Source organism: Scylla paramamosain, chromosome 1 (genome assembly GCF_035594125.1).
Source record: "Scylla paramamosain isolate STU-SP2022 chromosome 1, ASM3559412v1, whole genome shotgun sequence".
Lineage (NCBI taxonomy): Eukaryota > Metazoa > Arthropoda > Malacostraca > Decapoda > Portunidae > Scylla > Scylla paramamosain.
Genome location: NC_087151.1, coordinates 5,350,001 through 5,375,000, shown reverse-complemented (window position 1 = coordinate 5,375,000; position 25,000 = coordinate 5,350,001). Strand labels below are relative to the sequence as shown.

Below are 25,000 nucleotides of genomic sequence, written 5' to 3'. Positions count from 1 at the left end.
TCTCTCTTCAAGCCGTGAGTAAATGTGTGTCACCTTCGCTGGACACCTTGTAGTTCTGTAAGATGTTTGGTGAAGCGTGACTGTGTGTGTGTGTGTGTGTGTGTGTGTGTGTGTGTGTGTGTGTGTGTGTGTGTGTGTGTGTGTGTGTGTGTGTGTGTGTGTGTGTGAGGGTGAGCAGGGAAACAAAAGACCTCATGGCGTAACACTGGTCTTTTCTTCTCAAGCGCAGCATTTGATGATCCTAATATCCTCTTAACCTTTAGCGCAATGTGCTGGAGATATTGATAAAATTTTCAGGTCACCAGTAATTGAGGCCTCAAGGTCCCTCGCGCCATGAAAGTTAATGAGTTTCACTGCTTACCGGGCGACGTTTATCTCATTCATTGTTCGAGTTTACCTGAGGGATCCGCCGCCTGACGAGCGCTGAGTGGCAGTACACCTGAATGTCTCCACCAGTGCATGAAGGGGAAACAAAAGTACACACCAGTTCCCAGTGATTCCAGTGAGAGTTCCTTGCAGTACACTCATAAATACACTTAGAAATACAGTCATGAGCAAGCATCCTCGTCTGTCATGAGTATGTAGCCAGAGACGCCCCACTGGTGACAACAAAAGGCTCATTACAAGGCAGCTCTCTTGATGGCTTGTAACATTTCCTGCCACTTAAGCACCTGACCAGCTGTGTAATTACCTCTTAATTGCCATCAAATGTCGCGGGCCAAGGTGACCGTGCCAAGTTAGGACTCATGATTTATTTTTTTACTTGTTTCTATTTATTTATTTATTTGCTTTTGTTTCCTGAATGTGTTGGTTCAGCTGATATGGGTTTTCTTACTTTATCCCTAATGTTAACGCTAAGACCAATGAGAAAGTCAACCATTTTACATGCTATCGCGTCTCCTATTGCTTAATAAAGTGTGAGTTTAGTGTTTAATTTCAAAATCCTGACGGCAAGCGAGAATGATTAGTTAGTTTGACCCGCTTAGTGTTCTGCAATTATAGCTTTGTTCAGTAAATTCGCCTATATCAACCTTAATAGATTTACAGGTGACGTACTGTCGTTAGTAGGGAATTTAGAACCTACAGACCAGTCGCCTCTACTCGGAGTGGCGTATCCTGGAACCACATATAACAAGACTCTAGTGTACTTGATTTGCTGACTTGGGGCTGACTAATACATGACAGAGAGCAACATAAACATCATTACAACATCAGAAAGCAAGAAAATAACATTTGTACCCTTTGCTCCCGACAACCGAGGCACGTTTTAATCCAGATGAAACACATTACCGTCAATTCCGTGAGTTTCAATCTTGTTCAATGATCTTGGATGGGGAACTCTGTAAAAAAAAGAAACACGCGCAAAAATCACTCTACAACATTCACCTTTCACCTGTGATGGTCAGGGCCAGAGTGGATGAGGAAGAGGAGGCTTGAGTCATGCACAGTAACGCATTTGGCAGTCTGGACAAGTTTACAAGAAACATCATGCAGTATTCAAGCGACTCTTCTGCCTCAGTAACACGAAAACAAGACTGGCACAAACCTGATACGCTTAACAAGTTCCGTGTCTACTTAGAGGCAGTGTGTGTGTGTGTGTGTGTGTGTGTGTGTGTGTGTGTGTGTGTGTGTGTGTGTGTGTGTGTGTGTGTGTGTGTGTGTGTGTGTGTGTGTGTGTGTGTGTGTGTGTGTGTGTGTGTGCCATTAATATTGAAGGATTGAAGATGGTGTTTGGCAAATGTTTGATTTATAAGATGATGAAAGAGGGCATGAGAGAGAGAGAGAGAGAGAGAGAGAGAGAGAGAGAGAGAGAGAGAGAGAGAGAGAGAGAGAGAGAGAGAGAGAGAGAGAGAGAGAGAGAGAGAGAGAGAGAGAGAGAGAAATGTGTATATGTGTCAGACAAAAAAAACAAGAGAAAAAAAGAATATCAGGTTTACGAGAATACATTTTTAGCAATCGTTTTCCTTTAAGTATTTCTCTCCCCTTCCATGACTACCTTTTTTTTTCTTTCTTAATGTTCTTTTCCTCCACTAAAGGTCTTGTTCTTCTTCAATGCAGCGAGAGTTTCACCAGGAGGCGGGGCGAGGTGATCCACTTCGAACTTGTATATACTTAAGTGATTTTGTTTTCCCTCTCTCTCACCCATGCATACGTTCCCTTCACGCAGCTACACACACACACACACACACACACACACATGCACACATCTCTCTTTCTTTCTATTCCTCTTTTTTTTTTTTTTTTTTTTGGCTTATTTTCTCTTTTTTCTTCCCTCTTTCATTCCTTTTCCCCTTCGTTCCTACTGTCATCCGTTCCTTCTTTCCTTCCTTACTGCCTTTCCTTCTTTTATACTTTCCTTTCCTCAGGAATTTCATTACACTATGCTCACGGCACACACACACACACACACACACACACACACACACACCAAGGACGGGTCTGCGGTTCAACAAGTTTATCAGATGTGATTAATATTAATTAGTGTCGTGGTCCATTAGGCAGACGCTTACCTAGGGAAGTGTGTGTGTGTGTGTGTGTGTGTGTGTGTGTGTGTGTGTGTGTGTGTGTGTGTGTGTGTGTGTGTGTGTGTGTGTGTGTGTGTGTGTGTGTGTGTGTGTGTGTGTGTGTTGAGGATATTGTAATGAGATGCGTGAGAAAGTGAATGAGGAAATAAAGGAAGGAAAGAAGGAAGAATAAAGAAAGTAAAAGAAAGAAAGAAAGAAAGAAATGAATCAAAGGAAAAAAGGGAGAAAGGGAGCAATGGAAGAGAAACGGGATGAAAGCAAAGGGAGAAGAAAGTAAGAAAAGAGAAAGAAAAGGTAAAGTGAGCAAACATGACAACAGAAAAAAAAAAACAGATGAGTCAGGGAGAAAGGGAAGGGAAGGGAAAGGAAAGGAGAGAGGCAAAGGTGCAAAAGAGCGAAAACCGGGAATGGGAAGAGGAAGAAAGGAAGGGAGAGAGAAGGGGGGAGAGGGATAAGTTGATGGGAAGACTGGGGAGAGAAGGAGAGACGGAAGATGTTGGAGGGGAGTGATTTATGGAGGTAAAACATGAAGGAAGGAGGGAGGGAGGGAGGGAGGGAGGGAGGGAGGGAGGGAGGGATGGAGGGGAGGAAGAGAAGGAAGAGAGGGAGAGAGAAATGCCAAGTTTTTTCACATCTTCCTATTTTTTCTTATTTTTTGTTACCTGTAAGCTTTATGAATCTATACAATGTTCTTATCTTCATTGCAAATATTAACACACACACACACACACACACACACACACACACACACACACACACACACATAGAAAACTCTCTCAATCTATCTTTCTCTCTCTTACTCTTTCTCACTCTTGACTTCCCTCTAACCTAATCTAACATCCACACACAAGATGTTCCACACTAAGCCAGTGATGAACACCCGTGTCCACAACTCTAGACCCACCAAGAGAGGGCCGAGCAGCAAGTCAGTCAAGTCAGTCATCAAGTAGCGCTGCAGACACCAATTCCTGAAGGCGCTGCGTAAATCAGAGCCACAAAACATCACAGAAATCACAGTAATAAAGGTTACAAAATATAAGGGTGTCTTTCCGTTATCATAATTCTGAGGTATTTGTGATAACTTAATGTTTACACTCTCTCTCTCTCCTCCTCCTCCTCCTCCTCCTCCTCCTACTACTGAACAACTTTCTTCTTTTTCCTCCTTTTCCTTCTTCAGTTTTTTTTTCTTCCTGCTTGTCCTCCTTCAGTTCTCTCCTTCCTTCTTCTTCTTCTTTCATTTTCCTCCTCCTCCTCCTCCTCCTCCTTCCATTTTCTTCTTCGTCCTCATTTCTCCATCTTCTTCTTCCTCCATCTCCTTTTTTTCCATCATCTGCTCCTCCTCCATTCCATGCCCCTTCATTCCTCCTTCCTCCACTTCCTTCAACATCTTTTCTCCACATTCTCCTTCTATCCGTCGTTCTTCTCCTCTTCCTCCAATTCTATTCTTTCCTTTGTTCAGATACTTAGTCATTTTCCCAATTTTCTTACTCCCTTCTTTTCTTTTACCCCTTTTTTTTTTATCATTTCCCATTTCCTGTTTCTGCGTCTGCTTCTGTTCTTCCTCCTTCTTCTTCCTCCTCTTCACTTCTGTCTTTCTTACCTCAATGACTTGCAAATATCATCATACTAGATACTATGTCACGCACCCCTCCTCCTCCTTCCTCCTCCTCCTCCTCCTCCTCCTCTCCTTCCTGCGTAGTATATCAATCAATCTCCTCACGTCCTTGCTATGCACCTAAGCAGTAGTTCCTGGTTTACTCTCTCTCTCTCTCTCTCTCTCTCTCTCTCTCTCTCTCTCTCTCTCTCTCTCTCTCTCTCTCTCTCTCTCTCTCTCTCTCTCTCCCCCTTACAACCACACTCATGTCCTCCTCCGCCCACAACCATTCCACCGCCCACAAAAACGCATTTGTTATACTTCAATTTCTCCTCCTCCTTTTTCTTCACCTATTCCTACTCCTCCTTTAAATTCCAAGCTATGAGGAAGCGAATGGGAATTACAGAAGCGTCCTTCGGTGATATCCTTCGACACCTGCCATGTCCACTTTTCTCCTCTCCTATGGTGTGTGTGTGTGTGTGTGTGTGTGTGTGTGTGTGTGTGTGTGTGTGTGTGTGTGTGTTCGTCCTTCGGTTTTGGAGGATGTAAAAAAAAAAAAACATTCATGACGATTTTGATGTTCTACTTCTTTGTTTGTCTATCTGTCTGTCTGTTTGTTCGTGTGTCTATCTATCTGTCAGTCTGTCTGTATGCTTCAGTCTCCATCTTTCTTTTTATATTATGTCTATCCTCGTCCCCTCCCCTTTTTTTTTCTCTCTCTCTCTCTCTTGTCTGCATTGTTTTTGTCTGTCTGTCTGTTTGCCAGTCCACTAACTGGCGAGTGATTAATGAACGTTCCTGAAGTTCATGATGTGATACATGATCTCAAATCTTCTTACGTGTATTTATTTACCAGAGATAATGAAGCACTGCACGGATCAGCATAACTGTGATAAGGTTTCCCTTTCGCTGTGCCCCGCCCGATTCAACGCAGATGCAATTAAATTAATCTGTTTTCATGTCCAAAGCTATAATAAAACAATGGACTGTTCTGGGTATCCTTGTATCTAACCTTGAATCTCGTTCTCTGATTTTATTAAGGTTATTGCTGCGCGTGACATGTGCACTCATCTACGTTTCATTGGTTTCTAAGTCTATGGTGGATATCCCTTATCCCGGAACAGGGCCGCTGTGACATTTGGGTTTCCACAGTTTACTTTCCCCGGGTTTCCCCAGGCAGCCATTCATCGACCGACCCGATGGAAAGGTGAGCGGTGCGCCGCCTGCCCAATGCGGATTGGGATTGTTGACTTTATGATTAATGGTTAAATTTTTCTTGACTCTTTCTTTTCCCTTCTCTTTCTTGGCTTCTGAAGTGCTGAGTTTTACAATGATAACGAATGTAAGCAGAGCGGAGACGGAGAGCTCATGAAAAGTAATGACCAAGGAGGCTTTTGGTGAGGTCGTCCCGATCCTCTACACTTCGAGGCCCAGCCAACTAAGGTATGGTTTACCTAACGACCGTTACACTTATTATGGTACGGTTACACTGACTAGGGTATGGTTCAGTTAACTAAGGCACAATTTAGCTAACAGCAGAACTCTAAAACTCTAACCGTTGCTTTATATAGAGATGATCTACCAGCAACCCTATTTGCTGCCAAGAGGTTTCCATTGCCAGGTGACTTAAGACATTGCACTCTGTCCTAGTGTGATCTAAGACTGTGCAGGGCAGGGACGCCAAATTCCCCAAGGTAACTCAGAAATTCTCCAGCAAAAGTGGTAGATTCATAAGCTGAAAGGAAAATAAATACAGTGAGTAAAATTATTATGCCGATGATAATGATCAGGAAGAGAGTTGGTGTTCACTTCCCAAACCTATCAATACTGGAGGACTACTAAATTTTCATGTGTAATTCGCTCTCTGTCAGTAATTCATATTTTCCACATTAAACTTTGAGTCTGTCTGTCTTGCTCTGTATTTTTTTTTCCTTCATAAGACGTAAATTCGTTGATGAAAGAAAAAAATATTAAGGCGCCTGAAGCCAAACTTTCAATCTATTTCCAGAAGTCGTCCATTATTTGTAAAGCATTCAGCAGGCTTTTTATCTGATCATTATTTCTCTACCCTGTTTCTCTGAGGCCCTTTTGTTGGTCTCTCCTGCACACACGAGCCCTTTCAACCTAAACACTTCAGATTTTCAAGCAGGAAGCAACAAATTACATGTCGACAATACGTGGAGTGACTCTAAAAATAAATATATCTAATCATTCAATCTTCTACCAAACACCATCCCCCCCAACACACACACACACACACACACACACACACACACTAACAAGAGGCAGTAAGGTTACAACGTACAATGTCGGGCTTTCCTTCTTCTCCACTTTACATTTTCTTACATTACATTTCCCGTTATGCGGCATTACAATGACACACACACACACACACACACACACACACACACACACACACACACACACACACACACACACACACACACACACACACGATCTTACTCATACAACACAATCTTTATCTTACTGTCTCTAATAAAATAATACGTGGTTTGATGAAATTTGGGAGGTGTGTAGTAGTAGTAGTAGTAGTAGTAGTAGTAGTAGTAGTAGTAGTAGTAGTAGTAGTAGTAGTAGTAGAAGTAGTAGTAGTAGTAGTAGTAGTAGTAGTAGTAGTAGTAGTAGTAGTAGTAGTAGTAGTAGTAGTATCTTCACCAGTATCTTCACTATTTCATCCCCCCTTTTTTTTCTTGGTAAACTCTGAAATTCCCTTCCTGTTGAGTGTGAAGGCATCTTGAAAGCTTTAATTGGTCAACTCGTTTGGTTTTCCTCTTGTTTTTTATTTATTCATATTTTTTTATTTTTTACGAGGAGCGGTGGCAGTATAAACGGGATTTTTATTCCTTATATATATTTCTTTACTCATTTCGTACCCTTGACTTATCTTCTTGCCATAGAGAGAGAGAGAGAGAGAGAGAGAGAGAGAGAGAGAGAGAGAGAGAGAGAGAGAGAGAGAGAGAGAGAGAGAGAGAGAGAGAGAGAGAGAGAGAGAACTGAATGGTTTGACATCGGAAAGCTACAGGACCATCAGGTGTGGAGTGATCAAGCCTCTCTGCTGAACAATCTCGTCAGGAGTTTGTCCATTTACTGTTACGGCTTTCCTTTGTTAACACTCAGAGTACCATAAAAACTGCATGGCCACATAAAAAAAAGAGATAATATGAAGTTAATCTCATCTTTACTATTATTGAAAAAGACTAGTACCATAATAAAAAAAAAGTCAAGGTGATTACGAGAACAATCGTGTAGCAGTGACGGGACACAGGAAAAACTGGACTTCATTGATTCCTGCGTGTTTATATAGTGCCGCCCTTGGGAGTAAGCTCGCGAGGTCCTGGAGTGCTTTGATGTGCTGCGGTCCTCCAAGTGAGCGTGAAGGGACCATCTGTAATCCTCCGAGGGAACCACAACCACCTAATCCCGAACCTCGTGTCCTTCTGTGACTCAAAGTATTGGGGTTGATTTGATGAATTTACCAGCTTTTTTTTTTTTTTTTCTCTCTCTCTCTTCTCTTTTATTTTTCTTAGAAACTTTCGCGTCAGTAAAATAAAATGTGGCCTGTGTGTGTGTTGTGTTGTGTTGTGTTTTGTGTGTGTTGTGTTGTGTGTGTGTGTGTGTGTGTGTGTGTGTGTGTGTGTGTGTGTGTGTGTGTGTGTGTGTGTGTGTGTGTGTGTGTGTGTGTGTGTGTGTGTGTGTGTGTGTGAAGGAAACCATACTAGGATCGGAAAAACCTTCTGCTCACACCAAAATTCCCCTCTCTCTCTCTCTCTCTCTCTCTCTCTCTCTCTCTCTCTCTCTCTCTCTCTCTCTCTCTCTCTCTCTCTCTCTCTCTAACAATCTTCTCTTTGCCATTATTTACTACAACAGCAACAACAACAACAACAGCATCAAAGGAAATAAAAAAAGGACAAGGAAGAGAGAGAGAAAAAAAAAGGGAAGTTGAAATGGGAGGAGGTGGTGACGCGAGGGAGGGAGGGAGGGAGGGAGAGAAGGAGAAGAGGGAAGGGAGAGGTTGCATCACGGCTCTCAGTCAAGCACATGATTCCGGAAGGTCATGCAATCAAGTAATCAAAGAAGTCCGGGTACATTAACACGACCGAGAGAGAGAGAGAGAGAGAGAGAGAGAGAGAGAGAGAGAGAGAGAGAGAGAGAGAGAGAGAGAGAGAGAGAGAGAGAGAGAGAGAGAGAGAAGAGAAGAGAAGAGAAGAGAAGAGAAGAGAAGAGAAGAGAAGAGAAGAGAAGAGAAGAGAAGAGAAGAGAAGAGAAGAGAAGAGAAGAAAGGAGTGAAGGAAGAGAAGTAAAAGAAAAATGAAGTGAAAACAAGGAAGAATTATAGCACCAAACACACACACACACACACACACACACACACACACACACACACACACACACACACACGAGTCAAAATAAACAAAAAGCCTTCCCTTGTCCCTCTCTCCCTCTCTCTCCCTCTCTACTCCCATTGTTCTTTTGTTCATCACGAAGAACAAACCTCAGTAGATAAAAGTTAACAAACACACACCACATCAACAAATTATTCTGCTCTCCTTTTCTCTTTCCCTTTTAATCTCAATCCTTCTTCCTCTTCTTCTTTCCTCATAATTATTTCAGCTTTCCCCGTTCTTACCTCTCCTCCTCCTCCTCTTCCTCCTCAACATATTATTCTTTCATCTCTTTACATTTTTCTTTGTCCCAAGTCCTTTCTTGTTTCCTTTCAAGTTCTCTCGTCCCACCTCCTCCTCCTCCTCCTCCTCCTCCTCCTCCTCCTCCTCCTCCTTCTCCTCCTCGTCGTCGTCTTATCCGAGAACAAGACGCTATAAAACTTGTAAGAGTCGTAAACATCAGAGAGAGAGAGAGAGAGAGAGAGAGAGAGAGAGAGAGAGAGAGAGAGAGAGAGAGAGAGAGAGAGAGAGAGAGAGAGAGAGAGAGAGAGAGAGAGAGAGAGAATGTTTAACTATTTAGGTGAACTCTTTATTCTTTTTTGTGGAGATATGGGAAGGATATGGAGAAGGAAGAGGGAAAAGTGTGAGAAAAAACGGTGTTGTGGTGGTGATGGTGGTGGATGACAAGTGGAAAGGGGAAGAATATGAGTGGTGTTTGGGGGTGGAGGGGGAGGAGAGGTGGGTGGGCGTGACTATGGGTGGCGGGCGTGAAGGCAACACACAGAGGGAGGCCGAGGGTGACGGGAGGGAGGGAGGCAGGGAGAGAAGAAGGGAGAGACATGGTGATGGAAACGAAGAAAGAAGGGAAGGAGAAAGGGAGGGTGTGAGGCATGACTAAGACGAGGGAAATAGGAAGAACTGACAAAGGGGGAAGAAAGGAAGGGAGGAAGGAGGATGTGAGTGCTGAAATAGAGGATCAGAGGAGAGAAATGAAAAGAAGAAAGAAAGAAAGATATATCAGACTGAAGTAACAAAAATAATGCCATGACCTCCAAAATTACTCCATCTTTCCTCCCCCCTAAAAAAAAAACAGCATGAAAAACAAGAACACGAAAACACAAAACATCAGGCAACATTGTATAATCATTTGAATCTTTTTAAAACCACGAAAAGAGAATCGCACACAAACGTGACACCACCGACACATAATTGCAGGGATGAAACACAGGGAGTCTCGAATCATTGTTACAGGAAAAAAAAGACAAGAATAGCGGATCGTTTACGTACAAAGGACCGCAATAATAGTGCAGAATACCTTGGAAGAAGAGGAGAAGAATAGGAATGAGTACGCAAACAAATGAGGCGAGAGAAGAACGACACACACACACACACACACACACACACACACACACACACACACACACACACACACACACACACACACACACACACACACACCTCTGCTGAAAATCTCTCACTTTCAATCACCTGTTATTGTGTTACAGCTGTTTCTACTTTTTGGACACATCAGTTCGGCACATTAATGTTTAAAGGATTCAGGAGTTAACTTGCGATGTACCGATGTTGCTGATGTTGTTCTAGTACTACTACTTCTTTTACTACTGCTACTACTACTATTACTTTTACTACTACTTCTTTTACTGTTGCCGCTACTACTACTAGTACTACTATTACTACTACTAACCTAGCACTATTTTTTATGTAAGAATAATTCTGGCCCAGGGCAAACAAAAGAAAAAAGGGAAAAGCAGACTAAAGATGCAAGTCTCAAAAGAAAATAGTCCAAAAGATCTAAAAATATAAGAAGTGTCTTTAAACCTGCCCCTTGAGAACTTTCAGAGGCAGTAGGCAATACAGAATATGAGTGACTTCTCGAGTTTACCAGTGAAAAGGATTAAAGACAGAATACCGGTTGGTTACTGTATTAGGGAGGTGGACAGAACACGGGCGAAAAGGCAATGAAGCCGCGGGAAGAGGGAGCCGAGCAGTTAACAACATCAGAAGAGTATTTAGTAGGAAATTAACAATAGAGGCTAGTAAGAGATGGAAGCTTTCGGCAAAGAGAGAGAGAGAGAGAGAGAGAGAGAGAGAGAGAGAGAGAGAGAGAGAGAGAGAGAGAGAGAGAGAGAGAGAGAGAGAGAGAGAGAGAGAGAGAGAGAGAGAGAGAGAGAGAGAGAGAGAGAGAGAGAGAGAGAGAGAGAGAGAGAGAGAGAGAGAGAGAGAGAGAGAGAGGGGTCGGCGGGGATGAGTCAGTAAGAGGAGGAAAGAGTTGATGAGACGAACAGTATTTGATTCCACCATGTTTAAGAAAGCAGTATGAGTGGGATCTGCATTCCCCCTTCCCTCCACATAAGAAAGAGATAGTTGTTTGAAAAATTTCTTGTTGAGGATAGATAAAAAAAAAAAAAATAGAGAAAAACAAGAAAGACAAGAAATTAAAGCAAAAGAACGGTAATTATTGATAATGATGTAAAAGAGAAAAGGACAAATTTTCATGACTGTGTTGCATGTCGTGCAAGAAACAGGGTAGGGAGGAGGTGGGTGTTTTCCTTCCTCTCCCTCCCTCCCTCCCTCCCTCCCTCCCTCCCTCCCTCCCCACCCACCCACCCCGTGAGTCACAGTTGATAATTAATGATAATATTTGAGTAAACAGTTTACTGTTTTACGCATCTTGCTTAGGACACAGTTTCCAGCAACTCATATTCACGTCTCGGGCCACGTTGACAAAAAACAAAACAAAGTCACGAATTAATAAACAATCTGGAAATTAAAATGGATTTTGTAAAATTTATGTTCATAATGATCGTGGGGTGCCTGGCGTCAGCGTCCGGGGCCCAGGACGAGCACCCCAGGGTGCAGGAGGCCTTGGCGGGCCTGATGCGCCACATAGAGCGGGAGAAGCTCCTCTTACAAGAGCTGGAGCGCCAGCAGGAGTTGACCGCTCAGGCAAAGGCGCAGCGCAGGCAACTCCATAAAGTGAAGATGGAGAAACAAATGCTGCTGCAGGAGGAAGTGCAGCAGCTGGAGGCTGAGCTTGCCCTGCAGCAGCAGCGGGCAAGCGAGGCCCAAGCACAGGCACCCTCCAGGCTGCGCTTTCTGAGAGCAGAAATCCAACAGGCGGCGGAGCTCAGGCGGCAGGAAGCCAAGGAGGCGAACAAGGCGACCCGCCGCCTGTGCGAGGCACTGACAGAGGGCCGAGGGGACATGCGTCAGCTGTGCCGCGGCGCACACCTGGGCATGTCCCCAGAGCTGGCCCAGGTGCTTCACTGGCTGGAGCAGCAACAGGATGACAGGGCTGACAGGAAGCACCACAGCATATCCTGGCCGCTCGTCAAGCTGGCTGCTTTGTGGGCAGGCTGGCTGGCGGCGGTCGGCATGCTGTGGTGCTGTGTCCAGTCTGTTAAGACTGTTAAGACGGACTGAGCGCCATGTCAAGACTGTTAGGAAAGACTCACCGTCAACTCAAAAGTGCTGCACTCTTCAGCACTCTTGAGCTGACGCTGAACCTCTCTAAACAGTCTTCACTTGGCGCTCATCCACCACCTTCAAAAACAGAATAAAACATCTGCCACCACCTCCCAACACAACACAACACATCCGCCACCACCTCCCAACACAACACAACACATCTGCCACCACCTTCCAACACAACACAACACATCTCCCACCACCTCCCAACACAACACAATACTTCTACCACCACCTCCGAACACAGCACAACATATCCTCCACCGCCTCCCAACACAACACAACATAACACATTACCCACTACCTCCAAACACAACACAGCACAACACATCCTCCACCACCTTCCAACACAACACAACACAACACATCTGCCACCACCTCCCAAACACAACACAGCACAACTCATCTGCCACCACCTGCCAACACACCTGCCAACACAACACAACACATCTGCCACCACCTCCCAACACAACACAACACAGCACATATGCCACCACCTCCAAACACAACACAACACAACACATCTGCCACCACTTCCCAACATAACGCAACACAACACATCTGCCACCACCTGCCAACACAACATAACACATCTGCCACCACCTCCCAACACAACACAGCACATCTGCCACCACCTCCCTACAAAACACAACACATCTGCCACCATCTCCCTACAAAACACAACACATCTGCCACCACCTCCCAACACAACACATCTGCCACCACCTTCCAACACAACAAAACACATCTACCACCAGCTCCCATCACAACACAACACATCTGCCACCACCTTCCAACACAACACAACAAAACACATCTACCACCAGCTCCCAACACAACACAACACATCTGCCACCACCTCCCAACGCAACACAAAACATCAGCCACCACCTTCCAACACAACACAAAACATCTGCCACCACCTCCCAACACAACACAACACATCTGGCACCACCTCCCTCCTCCCAACACAACACAACATACATATCTGCCACCACCTCCCAACACAACACAACACATCAGCCACCACCTTCCAACACAACACAAAACATCTGCCACCACCTCCCAACACAACACAGCACATCTGCCACCACCTCCCAACACAAAACAAAACATCAGGCACCACCTTCCAACACAATACAACACATCTGCCACCACTTCCCAACACAACACAACACATCTGCCACCACCTCCCTACACAACACAACACATCTGCCACCACCTCCCAACACAACACAAAACATCCGCCACCACCTCCCAACACAACGCAACACATGAACCACCACCTCCCAACACAACACAACACAGAAGCCACCACCTCCCAACATAACACAGCACAACACATCTGCCACCACCTCCCAACACAACACAACACATCCGCCACCACCTCCCAACACAACATAACAGATCTGCCACCACCTCCGAACACAACACAACACATCTCCCACCACCTCCCAACACAACACAATACATCTACCACCACCTCCGAACACAGCACAACATATCCTCCACCGCCTCCCAACACAACACAACACAACACATTACCCACCACCTCCAAACACAACACAACACAACACATCTGCCACCAGCTCCCAACACAACGCAACACATCAGCCACCACCTTCCAACACAACACAAAACATCTGCCACCACCTCCCAACACAACACATCTGCCACCACCTCCCAACACAACACAGCACAACTCATCTGCCACCACCTCCTAACACAACACAACACATCTGCCACCGCCTCCCAACACAACACAAAACATCGGCCACCACCTATCAACACAACGCAACACATGAACCACCACCTCCCAACACAACACAACACATCTGCCACCACCTCCCAACATAACACAGCACAATTCATCAGCCACCACCTCCCAACACAACACAACACATCCGCCACCACCTCCCAACACAACATAACAGATCTGCCACCACCTCCGAACACAACACAACACATTTCCCACCACCTCCCAACACAACACAATACTTCTACCACCACCTCCGAACACAGCACAACATATCCTCCACCGCCTCCCAACACAAGACAACACAACACATTACCCACCACCTCCAAACACAACACAACACAACACATCTGCCACCACCTCTCTCAACACAACACAACACAAGACATCTGCCACCACCTCCGAACACAACACAATACATCTACCGCCACCTCCGAACACAGCACAACACATCCTCCACCGCCTCCTAACACAACACAACACAACACATTCCCCACCACCTCCAAACACAACACAACACAACACATCTGCCACCAGCTCCCAACACAACACAACACATCTGCCACCACCTCCCTCCTCCCAACACAACACAACATATCTGCCACCAGCTCCCAACACAACACAACACATCAGCCACCACCTTCCAACACAACACAAAACATCTGCCACCACCTCCCAACACAACGCAACACATGAACCACCACCTCCCAACACAACACAACACATCAGCCACCACCTTCCAACATAACACAACACAAAACATCTACCACCACCTCCCAACACAACACAAAACATCCGCCACCACCTCTCAACACAACGCAACACATGAACCACCACCTCCCAACACAACACAACACAGAAGCCACCACCTCCCAACATAACACAGCACAATTCATCAGCCACCACCTCCCAACACAACACAACACATCCGCCACCACCTCCCAACACAACATAACAGATCTGCCACCACCTCCGAACACAACACAACACATTTCCCACCACCTCCCAACACAACACAATACTTCTACCACCACCTCCGAACACAGCACAACATATCCTCCACCGCCTCCCAACACAAGACAACACAACACATTACCCACCACCTCCAAACACAACACAGCACAACGTATCCGCCACCACCTTCCAACACAACACAACACAAGACATCTGCCACCACCTCCCAACACAACACAACACATCTACCACCACCTCCGAACACAGCACAACATATCCTCCACCACCTCCCAACACAACACAACACAACACATTCCCCACCACCTCCAAACACAACACAACACAAGACATCTGCCACCACCTCTGAACACAACACAACACATCTACCACCACTTCCCAACACAGCACAACACATCCTCCACCGCCTCCCAACACAACACAACACAACACATTCCCCACCACCTCCAAACACAACACAACACAACACAACACATTCCCCACCACCTCCAAACACAACACAACACAACACAACTGCAACCACCTCCCAACACGACACAACACAACACATCTGCCATTACCTCCCAACACAACACAACACATTCGCCAGCACATCCCAGCACAACACAACACAACACATCTGCCACCACCTCCCAACACAACACATCTGCCACCACTTCCCAACACAACACAACACATCCGTCACCACCTCCCAACACAACACAACGCATCACATCCGCCACCACCGCAACACGAACACAACATAACACATATACCATCTCCTCCCAACACAACACAACACATCTGCCAACACCTCCCAACACAACACAACACATCTGCCATCGCCCATCAACACAACACAACACATCAGCCGGCACCTCCAAACACAACATAACGCAAAACATCAGCCGCCACCTCTGACCACACAACACAACACACATCCACAAACACCTCCCAACACAACACAATACATCCGCCACCACCGCAACACGACACAACATAACACATATACCATCTCCTCCCAACACAACACAACACATCCTTCAACACCAACTAACACAAGACAATACACCACATCTGCCACCACCTCCCAACACAACACAACACATTCGCCAACACAACGCAACACATCCTCCACCACCTCCAAACACAACACAACACAACACATCCCTTAACACTAACCAACACAAGACAACACATCACATCCTCCACCACCTCCCAACACAACACAACACAACACAACACAACACAGCACACCCGGCAACACAACAAAACATCCACTACCACCTTCCAATACAACACAACGCAACACACCACACCACATCCGTCACCACCTGTCAACACAAAACACATCCACCACCACCTCCCAACACAACATTATTATTATTATTTTATTGACCACAACAGAATACACTACTTTCAACATGGCATTACAAAGTTATAAGTAAAATGGCAGTGACACTGTCGGTACATTGCAAAGCAGCAAAACTATTATAAAGTCCATTAAGAACAGTACGCAGTATTGATACAGTATCAATATAAAAGGACAAGTTAAAATAAGTAATGCTCTACAAGTGATTTACAAATAATAATTAGATTTTATAGCGGGTTATTTGATTTTATAAAATAATAGAATATTTCTTATATAATATATAAATGTTCTTTTAAAATAAAATAACAGGATATAAAATTAACACTTAGATAATTTTATCAATTGAATGTAAAAAGTTATTACACACTAAAACTATGAAATGATAAAAGATAAAACTAACTAATGAATTTAACTTAAAAAGAAAAATTACTTATTGTCAATCAACGACTTCAAAATACAAAAGATAAAAATAAATAAAACTGCCTACATAGCTAAAAGTCATAAAGATAATAAAACAACACTTGACTAAAATAATATCAAATACAAAATGATCGACATGCCAAAAAACTCAGTCTTTCTAAATTTCTAAAACTTCCCAGATGATTTTGCATACATGCGTGTTAGCCAAATTTGACGAAAAAAGTTACTGATGGATGAAAACCGATAGGATTCTTGTTGTTGCTGCGTTAAGGAACAACATTCGACCACATGCAGCTCGGTCTGCACGTCATCACAAGCTCACACCCTCTTTGCCAGTGTACGGTGGCCCCACTCCCTCTTACTCCACTTGCCAACCTCCACTGCCAGAGTGCGCCGACACACGAAATCGAGTGCATGCCGTCCTGTGACGTTCACTTATATTATGCTTTGTTACATAAATGGGATGTACTTCAAGACTTGGATTGAGAGAGAGAGAGAGAGAGAGAGAGAGAGAGAGAGAGAGAGAGAGAGAGAGAGAGAGAGAGAGAGAGAGAGAGAGAGAGAGAGAGAGAGAGAGAGAGAGAGAGAGAGAGAGAGAGAGAGAGAGAATTAGATGAGGGAAAGAGATAGTGAAGGAGGTAAAGAAGAATGAAGAATGTACTGATAGAATGAGAGAGAAAGGGAGACTAGCCAGTAGTGGTCATAAAAATAAAAGTAAAGTAAAAGAAGAGACGGAGAAACACAGACAAAGAGACAAGAGGAAAATGACTGAGGAAAGTAGGTGAATTTTTATTTTTTAAGATCATGAGGTGCTAATTCACAACAATTTTAGTGCATTCACCTGACTAAGCTGAGCCACGCCTCGTAAACTGCCCTCCCTCCCTCCCACCCTTCCTCATGGAGTTGTTTTTCTTCGTCAACCTCTTCCTCCTCCTCCTCCTTCTCTCTGTCTACTCCCACTCCTCCGCGTACTCAGTGAACTCCACAAATGATGAAACTAAAAAAGCGAACGGAGGCATAACGTAACAGGACGCTTTATTTTCCATGACGCGGTGACTGCTTTAAGTGTGAGAATGTAAAGATACGAGTAAGAGGATGTGAATGGTAGATATATTGGACTACCTCTCTCTCTCTCTCTCTCTCTCTCTCTCTCTCTCTCTCTCTCTCTCTCTCTCTCTCTCTCTCTCTCTCTCCAGAAAGCTCATGATGCTATTTTTCATTGTTTTCCTGTACGTTATCGTGTAATTTCCTTTCCCTAACTCTACATACTTGAAGAGAAAACACATACACAATTGTAGTAGTAGTAGTAGTAGTAGTAGTAGCTTATTGATAAAATTACATACATAAGTTCACTGAAAGTACACGATCGTAATCAAGGCTTGTAAGAAAGAAAAGAAAAAAGGAAAAAAGATAAACTTGTACAAGGCAAAATCCTGAACATCTCAAATACAAGACTCATGTATAGTAAAAATTTTGTCAGCACACACACACACACACACACACACACACACACACACACACACACACACACACACACACATACATTCCTTGCTACGTTTCCCTTCCTTCCCATACTTCCACACAATCACACATTTCCCTTCCTCAGACAGCAACGCCAAAAACTATGATAATGAAGAGTAGGAGGAGGAGGAGGAGGAGGAGAGTAATAGCGCTAGCCTTGGTCATTCCAATGGCAGTAATGAAGATGAATTGGTTGATAATGTTGCTGTCTACAGGTGAATGTGTAGAGGCAGCAAAAGAGAAGCAGGAAAAACTAGAGAGAGAGAGAGAGAGAGAGAGAGAGAGAGAGAGAGAGAGAGAGAGAGAGAGAGAGAGAGAGAGAGAGAGAGAGAGAGAGAGAGAGAGAGAGAGAGAGAGAGAGAGAGAGAGAGAGAATGTGTATGTGTGTGTGTGTGTGTGTGTGTGTGTGTGTGTGTGTGTGTGTGTGTGTGTGTGTGTGTGTGTGTGTGAGTCAGCCGGAGCCTTGTCTGGGAGTCGAGGAGCTGCAACCACAACACCGGGGTCTGTGCGAAGGCTCGGCTGGAAAGGGTTGGCTAAATGGTTGGCTTGGGGCTTCTCGCCGCTGACCAACACGGCCTCCACTTGTACCAATGCTGTCTTCCCGTGTCCTTCCTCCACCACTCATGGCCACGGAACACCAGGGGGAGGTCGGGGTCGTCTGTCTTAAAGGTAGCCCCACTTAAGGCAATACGTACTATGCTTCCTTAATTAAGATGGAAAAAAAGGAGCGTTCAATTGTTTTTTTCCCACACTTGCCATTACAAAAGGTATAAAATGTAAGAATTATTCACTCATGTGCTTGGTCTCTTGCACATACACACCACCACAACCACCACCACCACTACAACAACCATCATGGCACAAGCTGAATTTATAGAACCTTCATAGCTCGCCACTACACAGCCGAGAGTCTCGGGGTGTAGCTGTCGCCTGAGTGGACACGAGAGCCGATGTGTGTCATGATACTGTCAGTGTTGTGATGGGAGGGACACACCCGCTGACTGACAGGCACGCGGGGACCTTACATTGGATTCATATTCGCCTTAACGAAGATTTGTTCTACTGGGCCTCCTGGTGGTGGTGGTGGTGGTGGTGGTGGTGCTAATGCTAATGCTAATGCTAATGCTACTGCTACTACTACTATTACTTCTGTTACTACTGCTACTACTCCTACCACTACTACTACTACTACTATTACTACTACTACTACTACTACTACAACTATTACAATAATTGATGCTCCTACCACTGCTTATATTCATCTATTCATATATTCAAATGAGAGAATAAGTTAAGGAATTAGAAAAAAATTTGAGGAAAACACATTTACTCACAGCTGCTCAGGGTGCACAGCAGAAGAGCTCCAAAAGAGTGTAAAGCCATTGAGTTTCTCTACTGAAGGAGCTGAAGTCATGAAGAAGATGGAAAGACGAGATTAGCACACATTTCCAGGTGACCAGTGAAAGGAGGAAAGTACTGAAGCCTCTGGTCACCACTCGCTGTATTCGGGTGCACTGAGGTTGTTTTTAGGTGAAGGAGGCTCGGTAAGGGCAAAATATGGAGAGAGAGAGAGAGAGAGAGAGAGAGAGAGAGAGAGAGAGAGAGAGAGAGAGAGAGAGAGAGAGAGAGAGAGAGAGAGAGAGAGAGAGCCGGTCGGTTTGCCACTCTTCCTATACCCTTAAATAAGTTATATAGATAAAGATTAGTAAAATAAAGATTAATTTACTTCCATACACGTCACAATACTCCTTCCCTGAAACAATTCAAACCAAAGAAAGTGGAGAGAAAAAAAAAAAACAGGTAGACTGGTCAGGCATTTACCAGCGATAGGTATGGAAAAATGAAGGTAGTGGGAAGAAATTAATGTCTTACATTGTCGAGGGTGCGGGTGGGGGGAGGAAAAGGAAAGACGTGCACTTAGCAAGGTCAAAAAGAGCAGTTAACCATAAAAGTAACGGTAAATGAACTGCACTATGAGGCAATAATGACTGTATGATGGTAGGGATGAGGAGACGAATAGCTTCTCTCTCTCTCTCTTTCTCTGTCATTTTTTTAGAAGTTTCGAGTGAGTGTGTGGCATCAGTTCCCCTCCAAAGACAAGGAGTAAGTAAAGGTGGTCAGGGGTTATACGTACAATTATCATTTACAAAAGGGGCGGAAGATTTATTGGCACGACACTTGTAATTAATTTCATGGAAGGTGATTCAGCACAATTTGAGGTAAGAAATTTCTCGTTAGAACTTTTTTAGTTGGGAACGATTCTTCATCCACTATCACTACCACCACCACCACCACTACTATTACTACTACTATTACTACTACTACTATTACTACGACTGCGACATCAACAACAACAACAACAACAACAACAACAACAACAACAACAACTACTGCTACTACTACTACTACTACTACTACTACTATTACTACTACTACTACTACTACTACTACTACTACTACTACTACTACTGCTGCTGCTGCTGCTGCTGCTGCTGCTATTACTAACTACTAACACTTCTACAACTAATACCACCATTACTAGCACTGCTATTGCTACAACAACAACAACAACAACAACAACAACAACAACAACAACAACAACAACAACAACAATTACAACTACTACTTCAACAACAACTACTACTACTACTACCACTACTACTAGTACCACCACTACCATCACATTACGACTAAGAATTCACACCATCCCCTTCAGCATCTTGGCCTTCCTTCTGCCAGACTCCGATTGGCCGCCCCGCCTGGCAGTGTTCAAGGTCTCCTCAAGCACTGATGGGTTTCTTGTCCCCTCCTCCGTCACCTGCTAACGTTTTTTTACTTGTAGCGCGCCGTTCATCCGGGTTCTGCGCTCTGCCACCCACGAACCGCCGTCACGGGGCCACCTGTTGTTGTTGTTGCTGCCGCTGCTGCGAATACTGCTTGTTGTTATTGTTGTTGTTGCTGCTGTTGTTGTTGTGGTGGTGGTGGTTGTGGTAATGGTGGTGGTGGTGGTGTTAGTGAAGGTGGCGGCTTTATGTGTGTGTGTGTGTGTGTGTGTGTGTGTGTGTGTGTGTGTGTGTGTGTGTGTGTGTGTGTGTGTGTGTGTGTGTGTGTGTGTGTGTGTGTGTGTGTGTGTGTGTTGCCTCACCAGTGGCTAGTGGAAGGTTTACCTCTAATGAGAGAGAGAGAGAGAGAGAGAGAGAGAGAGAGAGAGAGAGAGAGAGAGAGAGAGAGAGAGAGAGAGAGAGAGAGAGAGAGAGAGAGAGAATGTATGGTGATGGTGATGATGGTGATGCTGTCTGTGTGACTATACTACAATTATTAATTCTAAGAGTTAGAGATAAGAGGATAGCAAGGTTCAAAGAAAGAACACCGTGCTGCAGGGAGAAGCAGTTACAGAATGTGATACGAAAGGTTGAGACATGTTATTTTAAGTAATACTATTCACTAAAAAAAATAAATAAATAGACAAAAAAGTCAAGCAGGAGGTGAATACGTTAATTGAGGGACTGGTGTGACGTTTTTGTGTAGTCGATGCTTAAATGTTTCAACTGTTTTGCTTTTTACTACTTGTGCCGGGAAAGAATTCCAAATGTTAAATTAAAAATCCTATATATGAAAAAAAAAAAAAAGGTGTTTAGCATCGTCAGATCTGAATCGCTTATCAGTGATCTTATAGCCATTACTACGAGTGGTGATTGTTCGATCAATGATTAGGTTGTTGTTGATGTTAACACTGTCAAAGCCACGTAACATTCTGAATATCGCTATTAAGTCTCCTCGCATCATGCGCTTCTCTAAACTAAACAAGCTGACCTCATATGGCTTGTTTCGCAGTCGGATTTTTTTTAATTCTTTTCCTATAAAAAAGCTGACCAGAACTGAACGCAGTATTCAATGTATCTACCCATATATCTTGTTTATTTGTCTGTCTGTTTTTCCGTCCGTCTGACTGTCCCTAATCTTGTTAGCTCGTCTGTCTATCTGTCTGTTTTTCCGTCCGGCTGATTCTCTCTCTCTCTCTCTCTCTCTCTCTCTCTCTCTCTCTCTCTCTCTCTCTCTCTCTCTCTCTCTCTCTCTGTCCGCCACCACAAGGGAACAACACACACCCCAAAGGTTGTAATGCATGACGGCGGGCAATGGGCACGGTGGCTGCTTTTATGACGATGATGCGGACAGAGTGGACGAGAACACTGTTTGCCGGGCAGGCTGTAAGTGCTAATGTGATAGAAAGTTTAAGAGGAACTCGTATTTGTAGATGAGATAGTACCCGGGTGGAGTTCCGAAACGTGTGAATACTCAAGATAAAGGTGTGCTACTCTACTTTCTCTTACGTTTGAACAAGGTTTCTTAATCAGAGAGAATTATAATACTGTAAAAATGCGAACTTGATTATGAACAAAAAGGGTCAGATATGGTGGCCTTCATTAATAGGCTGTTTATGATAAGCTACACTTATATAAAGAGATACAGGGTGGTAAAGGCGAAGACTTCGCCCTATTCATTGTTTCCTTCAGCTGTGATTCGCGGTGAAGGAAGACAGACCACACATCGTGGAAAATGTGAATGGAAGCTAGACAGAAACACAGCTAAGACTCGGTGCTCAGAAACTAACATGTGTAAGGTCTTCTTGATAGCTTGTTTTGCAGGGAAACTCCGAAATTTTCAACTTTATTCTTTTCTCAATTGCTGCGTTTCGCCTCTTTCTGCAAGCATCTTCAGGCTAAAAAACAATAAAACACTAGGTAATAGTTGTATAAAATTCACAACACATGGCATTTTTTGCGTGTAGTGCCATGTAATGTGAATTTTATATAACTTTTACTTAGTGTCTTATTACACAGAGGAGGCAGTCAGAAAAAATTGCATTAATACAATGAACAGCTTTTAATTTCATTTGGTCTGGTAGTGTTGTCTGAAGCTTGAAATTTTAAAAGATAGTTCAGGCAGAGAGAGAGAGAGAGAGAGAGAGAGAGAGAGAGAGAGAGAGAGAGAGAGAGAGAGAGAGAGAGAGAGAGAGAGAGAGAGAGAGAGAGAGAGAGAGAGAGAGAGAGAGAGAGAGAGAGAGAGAGAGAGAGAGAGAGAGAGAGAGAGAGAGAGAGAGAGAGAGAGAGAGAGAGAGAGAATGCACACCAGATGGTGGTGATCTAGTAATAGAATACCCTCCCAGTGCACCAAACACACAGGGACTTCCATGTGCTTCCCCTGAAAGACCAGAACATAACTGCCGAGAGTAATGAGGACACCGTGAGCCTTCCTTCAAAATACCTAAGCTCATTCACTAGCAATCTCGTTTACACTTGAAAAAGGCCAGCCGGGGGTCCCAAAAAATAGGTAAATAAAATAAATAGAGATAAATAAATAAAAGGTAAACAAAAAAAAGTCTGCTTCATTGGCATATAAAGGGTAAGAAAGGACTGTAATCGGTTGTCCTGATACTCCCCTCTTGAAACAGACGAAGGGTCACATTCTGAAACACTTCTGCGCCGCACCTCCACTACATTCAAAAGGCTCAAGATAAAGAAAAGTAGATTTTCAAGGGTGTATTTACGGTTCAAGTGGTAGATTAACATTTCTGCACTATAAACATGCCAAATACTATTGCGAATCCGGCTAATCATATATGTAGCCTTCGAAAATAGTCGTGGTGAGAGAGGTGAGCCTTTCTGAATACGGGCCCAAGCGAGAGGAAAGTATGAACATAAGAATGTAAAGGAAGCTGCAAGAAACCTAACAGACCTGCGCGTGGCCGTCCCTGAGTGAGGCATGTGAATGTTTTTTCCACCTGTCATTGCTAGTCATAATTTCTTCTTCTTTTAAAGCTTCCTACTGACGCAGCACTAACAACCTGATTACTGAGTCTTATCTACTACAAATTCTGAGAACCGATTCCTTCCTGTCTCCTTTATGCAACTATAGGTGGAAAACAAAATCAGGCTGAATTCCTGAGTTCAATACGTGTATCGTGTATAATATTATTGCTATAGGTTATAAGCTGTTAACCTAACCTAACCTAATCTAACCAAACCTAGACTATTTAACGTTACCTAACCTAACCTACCCTAATCTAACTTAACATAACCTTACCTTACCTTACCTAACCTAACCAAACCTAACTTAACCTAACCTTACCTAACCTAACCTAACCTATTTAACCTTACCTAACCTAACCTAATCTAATTTAACCTAACCTTACTTTACCTTATCTTACCTAACCTAACCAAACCTAACCTAAACTAACCAAACCTAATCTACCTAACCTAACCTAACTGAGCAGCACCGGCATTAACTACACAATGCACAACACGGACGTTACCCAACCAATTTCACTAGACTGTTGTAATATTGTGTTCAGATTGCTTCAGTGAAACTCCAGTGCTGGGGCTTCCGAAACCTGGCCAACAAATGGACGAACAAACAGATAGGCACCCAGACACGTAGCAAGACAGCCAGACAGCCAGACAGAAAGGCAGGCAGGGAGACAGGCAGACAAAAAGTGAAACAGCAGTGAAAGAGGCCTCTCCCTACTCGAAATTCTTCCCGTCATCCCGTTTTCTGTTGACCAAGTTGTGTTTACTCGCTGACTCGAACTACTTTCTCGCAGCCAACACAGTTTCGAACCAGCCTCATCTCACAGCGCCTCTGGTCTTTCCCCCCCCAACCCGCCTCCACCCACCCCTCTCTCTCAATTTCTTTTTTTCTCTTTTTCTCCAGTCATCCGGAAGCCTCTACAATCCAATATTCCATCTCCTAAAGAACACAATCTCATTGCTTAATTAAAGAAAGCAAACTGAAAGCAACCACACACACACACACACACACACACACACACACACACACACACACACACACACACACACACACACACATACAAAAAAAGAGGCCCGGCTAGTCACGTTTCGAAGTCTCGGTCAGGCGGAACAGTACATAAAAATGACGTACGCTTGTTATGCTTTCCAATGCTGGTAACGA

At 44.1% G+C, this 25,000-nt stretch overlaps 3 protein-coding genes across 9 annotated transcripts in view; 2 read left to right on the top strand and 1 right to left on the bottom strand.

Annotated features, from left to right (window-relative positions):
* The window catches only part of LOC135093066 (uncharacterized), a 182,083-nt gene that overhangs the window by 17,108 nt on the left and 139,975 nt on the right, over positions 1 to 25,000 (bottom strand). The window lies entirely within an intron of this gene.
* On the top strand, positions 11,343 to 13,750 carry LOC135094702 (mucin-2-like). The gene is made up of 3 exons (XM_063998583.1): positions 11,343 to 11,890; positions 12,062 to 12,378; positions 12,456 to 13,750. Exons 1-3 carry the CDS (start codon positions 11,343 to 11,345, stop codon positions 13,733 to 13,735), a joined length of 2,145 nt encoding a protein of 714 aa, XP_063854653.1. The 3' UTR covers positions 13,736 to 13,750.
* Positions 14,460 to 25,000, top strand: part of LOC135088672 (mucin-3B-like) — a 23,438-nt gene continuing 12,897 nt past the window's right edge. Inside the window, exons 1-3 of the mRNA XM_063987493.1 lie at positions 14,460 to 14,585; positions 15,127 to 15,592; positions 15,782 to 16,054. Of these exons, the coding sequence (XP_063843563.1) occupies positions 14,460 to 14,585; positions 15,127 to 15,592; positions 15,782 to 16,054 (865 nt within the window). The remainder of the gene's footprint in view (positions 14,586 to 15,126; positions 15,593 to 15,781; positions 16,055 to 25,000) is intronic.